Source organism: Cebus imitator, unplaced genomic scaffold (assembly GCF_001604975.1).
Source record: "Cebus imitator isolate Cc_AM_T3 unplaced genomic scaffold, Cebus_imitator-1.0 Scaffold404, whole genome shotgun sequence".
NCBI classification, from domain to species: domain Eukaryota; kingdom Metazoa; phylum Chordata; class Mammalia; order Primates; family Cebidae; genus Cebus; species Cebus imitator.
In genome coordinates this window covers 32760-39252 of record NW_016107719.1, presented here as the reverse complement: position 1 = coordinate 39252, position 6493 = coordinate 32760, and the positions used below count along the sequence as shown (strand labels likewise).

Sequence of the window (6493 nt, the reverse complement as noted above, 5' to 3'; positions counted from 1 at the left end):
CTCACCTCCACCCTCACCTCCACCCTCACCTTCATCTTCAGCTCTAATCTCACCTCCACCCTCACCTCCACCCTCACCTCCACCCTCACCTCCATCCTCACCTCCATCCTCACCCCTATTCTCACTTCCAAACTCACCTCCAGCCAGTCTTTGTTGATCCGACTGAGGAGGAAGATCACATCTCCAGCTTTGAAATTCAGCTCCAGTTTGCTGTTCCCAGTGAAGTCAAATAGGGCCTAGGGAGAAGCGTGCAGTAAGGAAGAGGGAGAAAACACTCACTCACTGAGTTCCTATAGAAGTGCCTTACATACTTTAGTGTCCCATTTTTACAGATATAGAAACTGAGGCTCAAGGAGAATAAGCAACTTGTCTGAAGCCACCCCATTTTTTAAGGCAGGAGTTGGGATTTGAACCCAGGTATCCCTGACTCCAGGATGAGTGCTCCTTCCAGACCTGGTGGGGCTGGGCACACAGGGAAGGGTTTGAACTCTCTGGACTAAGCACCCACGCTGGTCCCCAGGCTTCTTCGTGGGCTGGGCCTTGTCCGAGTCATCTCTGCAGCTTCTGTGCCTAAGACAGGGCCGACTCAGAGGAGGTCCAGGCAAACTGGCCGGATGAGCGTCTGGATGGAGGTGTTCTCTGGCTCTTCACGCTGGTCACATTTCCCTCCCCTCAGCTGGGCTCGGGGACCCTCAGTGGCAGAGGATGCGGCTGTAGCCCCTTCCTTCCTCCCGGTGCCCAGCACTGTCCCAGACACACAGCAGCGCCCAACAGGAGAGACCCAGTGGTGGCAGGTGGGCCAAGACCGATGCCTGCGGGGTGAGAGCCTGGCCAGCGAGGGTACCTCTGCTCTTGGAGCTGCCAAGCGGTCAATGCCGTTGCCTTGTGAAGACACGCTCTTGCTGTGGAGAGAGAAGACGGGCTTGTGAGCCCTGTGATTCCCTCAGAGCCCAACTTCCTGCTCTGTGTCCAGAGGAGCCCCTTGCCAGGAGTGGGGAAGGCCAGTGGGGGAAGAATGTGCTGCAATGCGGCTGCATTTGCTCCTCCGGGCCGGCAACGTGTCCCCAAATCCTTACAGCCGCTTTGGAGGTGGAACTGTTCTTTACGGATCAGGAAGCCAGGCTCAGAAAGCAGGCGGGGAGGCAGCTACACGCTCATTTGTGCCTTTCACTTTTGTCCGTTTTTCTGCTCCCTACAACCAAGCTCTGATATAAACGTGACTGTTCTAATTTTTCAGCTGAGGAAACCGAGGCTTGGAGAGGTGAAGGGCCTTGCTCTGGGGCCTGTGGCTGCCACGTGGCACAGCTGGAATTAAGACACACCTGCCTGTGTGAACAGGGGAGACGCCAGGCGTGGAGAGGACCCTTGGAGACACTGGTGGGAGAACATGGAGGGAGAAGCTGGTGGGGAGCTCAAGAGCTCCGTCCTGCTTTCCCAGAATTCTTGGTAGCAGCGACCTGGGCCTCGGAAGCCCAGTGGTCTATGAGCAGCTTGAATTTTTGGTAGGAGGGATGGGCTTTTTGGAATGGAGCAGCAGCGTGCCCTGGGGGCCAGTGTGATACAACCAGAGCCACAGCTGGCCCCACGGAGCTACAACACACCAGGGAGAAGGCATTCCCAGAGACGCTTAGGGAATGTTTGTGGATGGAGTGGCACTTCCATCCTCTCTGTCCCCAACTCTTTCCAGGCACCCAGAGCTTCTGGGCCACCCCAGTGATTGCACCAAACTCTCTGGAGTCAATATCCCAGTCCTTGTCCTCCAGTCCCTATTACCACAGTGAAAGGCACACACCCTCTGTCCCTCCAAGCCTGAGCGTGACTTTCCAAACCCATCTAATAAACCAAATCATCCTGAAGCATCCAGGGATAGGGTTGATCTGTATTTTCCTTCTCTCCTTTTGGGGAAAAGAGATGCTTTTCCAGCAGGGTCCCAGAGCTCTGGCCATGTGGGAGCCCAGGGGCTGGTCACTTACACTTTCCGGGTGCGCGGGCGGAGCCGGCGGAGTGCCTGGGGCACCTGCTCCGCGTCATAGGGCGACTGGTAAAAGAAGATCCGGACGTCCTCATCCATCAGCACCCAGACTGGCAGGCTGAGCAGGTTCTGTGTGGGTGAAACAGCAGGACCGATGGGGTGGTCAGCAGAAAGATCGGGACCCTTCAGCCCAGATGCCCCATCCCCAGGCCCTGACCTTAGCCCTCCTCTCTTTACTAATGCATGATGCCTGATAACAGAAATGTATTGTTAAAAAAAAAAAAAGAAAAAAGAAAGAAAGAAAACTCAACATGCTGAAGGTAACACTTCACAAGCTCTGCTCCTGGGTCCAAGGTCAGGAGAGAGACCATGGGCTTGAGAGGAGCCCATTCGGAAAAGACTTAAAGTTCTGCAGAAATAGCAATAATGGTGATGAGAGGTCACATGACCTGGCGGTGACTTTACCAGGTGGATGTCATCTGTATGCCCTTGCCCCATCTCATGACATCCTGTGAGTTAGGATTAGAGAGGTGAAGAGATCTGCCCAAGGCCACACAGCCTAGCAAGGGACAGAGCTGGGGCACCCAGAGCCATCTGCCACTAAAGGCTACCGCACAGCTCAAGGTGAGACAATAGTTGGTGGCATTATAGCCTACAAAATGCTTCCTGATATTTTAATATCATATCATAGTTGGAGAAACTGAGGCTTGGAGAGGGAAAGCACCTGGCCAGGAGGGCTGAGCTCTGGGGCAGGACCTGGACTTGGCCCCAGTGTCCTTGTTCCATCCAAGCTGCTTACACCACCATGATGCAAAGACATTGAAGCTGTGAGGCTGTGAGCACCCAGAGCCTGGCGGGGTCATCTCACCCAGCTCCAAGCACACAGGTCTGGGGACACGGAGGTTGGCTTTGGGTGCTGAAACTCCAGAGGCACCCAGAGCCCTGTAGAGAATCCCATGGGGACAGCAGGATGAGGTGGGGTTGGGGAACTTTGTCCCAGATGAACTGGGGATGCAGATCCCAGAAAAGGCTGTCATATGGGGACAGCCTGGGAGGTGTTTAAAGAGCCAGGGGCTCCTGGGATCAAATCCCAGCTCTGCATGTCACCAACTGGGTGGCTTAGGGCAAACCTGGCTCCAGATGGTCAATAATAAAATGGGGAATAGTAGCCTCTCCCTCGTGGGTCTGTGTGAGAATTAAATGAGTAAACATATGCACAACCCTGAGAACAACACCAGGCATATAACAGGTGCCCATCAGAGTGAGATATCATCATTGTTACTGCCATTTTCATTACAGTGAGGCACAGTGGGTAACCGCTTAAACCCTGGAGTCACAGAGACGTGAGTTCGAATCCCATCGCACCTACTTAACTTCTCTGTCACACCGACTTCACTTCTCTAGCATCTAACTCACAAGTGACTGCGGGGAGTAAATAAGATATTCATTTATCCATCAAGAGCCAACTGGTTGCCAGTCAAAAGTCTTCACACAGTTCCAGGCAATTGTCATTAGCACGTGATTCACATTCTTCATGAAGGCGGGGTGAGACCAGTGGGTAGGACTTACAGAGAGTTGGGGGCTTTTCTCATAGCTGCCCAACAATAGGACAAGCAGCCTGGGTCATAACAGAGTAGTAGTGAGCTCCCCGTCTCTGAGGGTATGCAAGCACAGGATGGGGTTGCCACAGCAAAGATTCCTGCACTGACTGATCTCAGGAACCCAATCGGACACAAAGGGGCAGAGACGGATCCTCTGGGCTGCTGGTTGCTGAGACCAGGTATGGAATGAGGAGCCCCAGTTCCCCATCCTCGCCTCCTACCTTCTCTTCCTCCTTCCCTCCCTCCCTCTAGAGCCCACTCCCTCATTCTAGCCCAGGGGGAGGAGGGTAGCGCCTCAGTCACGCTGAAGGGGCAGTTGTCACCTGCCCCTTTGAGGGGAGACACCACCAGTGCCAGAGCCCACCCAGCTTCCCTCCCTCCCTCTTCCCTGCTCAGAGCCCAAGATTCCTGTAGCTACCTGCTCTCTCCTCATTCCTCCCACCTCCTCCACCCTCCATCTGCTCCCTCCCACCACCAAGAGTCAAAGATCTCTCACATTCTGGAAGCAGGCTCACAGTTTGTAAAGCACTTTCTCATCCTGTTCCTAGCAGATGCCAGCTTCACTCCTGTGATACCAGAGAGCACTGCCCCATTTCACAGGTGTGAAAACCAAGGTCTAGAAGGGATGGGCAACTCACCCCAAATCACCCAGCCAGTCCAGGTCAGAGCAAAGACTAAAGAGACTAGTGTTCTTCAGCCCTGAGGATGCCCCTGGGCTGAGAGGAGGGCTTCCCTTGACAGCTTCCTGAGGTCGCTATCAGGCCTCTAGTCACGGAGCACTCACTGCCACCTCATGAGGAGCACTGCCCCTTTCCTAGATGGCTCTGGCTGGTGGTGGAAGTCCTTTCCTGACCACCTTGGCCTCTGCCTTTAAGATGCTCCTTCTTCTATGCACTTATCTCATAGAGAGGCAGAGTTTGCAGGTCCGAGAATATACAAGGGCGCCCAGCCAAGACCCATGAGTGTAGCTAAAATCCAGCCCATGCTCAGGTGAGGGGGTGTGTTGGACCAGAGAATGCTTTCTCTAGTTTGCACAAAGATGCTATAGGAGCAAGCTGTGGCCTGCTTGGCCACGCCCCCATGATGGAGGCACACATATTCCTCCGTGTGATCTCATGATCTACCTGTTGGCATTTCCATGAAACAGTGGGTACCTCAGGGGCAGGCACTGGATGGAATTCACCTTTGTATTTTAACACCTGGCACAGACTTTCACCTGTGGGCTTGAAGCACTGAATGAAGACCTGTCAGTTCCAAGTGCGGCTCCTGTACCTTCTCCTTTGCTCCCGCGCCTATCCCTAGAGCCCTAACAGAAAAACCCATCCTGTTTTTCTCCCCAGGCTAGGCCTTTAGGGACTGAAGATGGGGCCATCGGAGCCAGAGAGCCAGCCCCAGTTCCGAAAGCCACACCCAGGGATGGTACTTGGGCTCCCCCACCAACACTCCATGCCCTCCCACGTGCCAAGGTGGCAAGGCCCGCTGGTACCTTCATGTAAGCGTTGAGGGCAGGTATCCGCATCTCAGCGATCTCCTGTTTCACACCCACGTAGACTTTGGCTGAGAAGAAGCAAAGAGCTGTCTTAGGAGCCTGGCCCAACATGGCCCCAGGACTCAGAGCTGCCCCTGCAGGCCAGGAATCCTGGCCGGAGCCCCTTCCCGATGGCTGGGCATTCCTCCCTGTTACCTTTTCTGGCACCATCTCCCCTTCCAGCTTTCCTCCCGTGAGCTGTACTATCACCAGCTGATATTTTTCTTGTTTTATTTTTTGTTGTTGTCTACTGCCTGCTCATCCAAACACTCTCTCTCTCTCTCTCGTGCACCCGACTCTTAGTTGGAAGAGAGCAGGATTTTCGTCTGCTTGTCTCACAGCCGTTCCCCCCTCACCCAGGACAGTGGCGACCCTGGCTGCACATTCAAACTACCCAAGGCGTTTGTAAATATCTCACTATGTAGCACTTGCCCCAGAGCAATTAAATCAGAATCTCTGGGGGTGGGACTCAGGAACCAGGATTCTTTCCATCTCCCAGGCACTTCCATATGCCACCAAGGTTAAGAACCATGGGCCTAGAATCATGCCCAGATGAATTAATATTTGTTGAGTGGATGAATGAACAATTCCTCAAGCTCAAGGCAGAATGTTCTGGAAGAAAAGGGAACATGATGGGCGACCGAGAGACAAATGTCCCCTCCAGGAGCCTCCAGGTGGGCGCACTGGTGGAACCATTCACCTAGAGAACCCCCAGGAGGAAGCAGGCCTGAACCCTGCCTGGCTCCTCGTGTCAGGAGACGGACAGAGGTGCTGGCGCTGGTGCTGGTAGGAGGGTCTGGGCTGGAGCTAGACATTTGGGAGTTAGGAGTAAGAAGGTGACAATGAAAGTCCTAGACATGGGTCAGTTTGCCAGGGTGAGTGTTTGGCATGAGAAGACAAGGCAGGGGACAGAGGATGTCCCTTCAGAGGATGCCCACCTTCCAAGGAGTGGCAGAGAAGGTTGATTCTGTAACAGAGACGCTGAAGGAGTCGCCAGTAAGATGGAAAGGGGATTGGGAGACACTGGTGCCTCGGGAGGGCGGAGAAAGCTTAACAGAGGAGTGGGGGTGTGAAGATGAGGCTTGGCATTGCCCACGGAAGCCAGGGTGATGAGTCATGGCCCACCGCACCGAGAGGAATTTCAGTGGAGTGATCAGAGCTAAGCAGCCTGAGGGGTTAAGGAGAGGATGGCAATGCCAAGGTGAGACAGTGCATGCAATGATTGCCAAAGGAAGAAGAAAGAGATCTTTGGGGACCCTGGGGACATGGAGGCTCGGGGAGGCTTGTTGTAAGAATGCTGTTTCAGGGCTCAGAATTGTTTAAAGACAGAAGGGGGTTGAGGCTGTGGAGATGCTTAGTAGAGGGCGTTGGTATATCAAGGGGAAGATGAGT

At 54.0% G+C, this 6493-nt stretch overlaps 1 protein-coding gene across 2 annotated transcripts in view; it reads right to left on the bottom strand.

Moving 5' to 3' along the window:
• NCF4 (neutrophil cytosolic factor 4) overlaps positions 1–6493 on the bottom strand; it is a 21288-nt gene that overhangs the window by 6291 nt on the left and 8504 nt on the right. For both annotated transcript variants that reach the window (XR_001819173.2, XM_017508898.2), the window contains exons 4-7: positions 5060–5130; positions 1974–2101; positions 845–902; positions 138–236 (exon numbers count right to left, since the gene is read on the bottom strand). Coding sequence is in view for 1 of the 2 variants with exons in the window: in XM_017508898.2 (XP_017364387.1) it covers positions 138–236; positions 845–902; positions 1974–2101; positions 5060–5130 (356 nt within the window). In the remaining variant the exon portion in view is untranslated. The remainder of the gene's footprint in view (positions 1–137; positions 237–844; positions 903–1973; positions 2102–5059; positions 5131–6493) is intronic.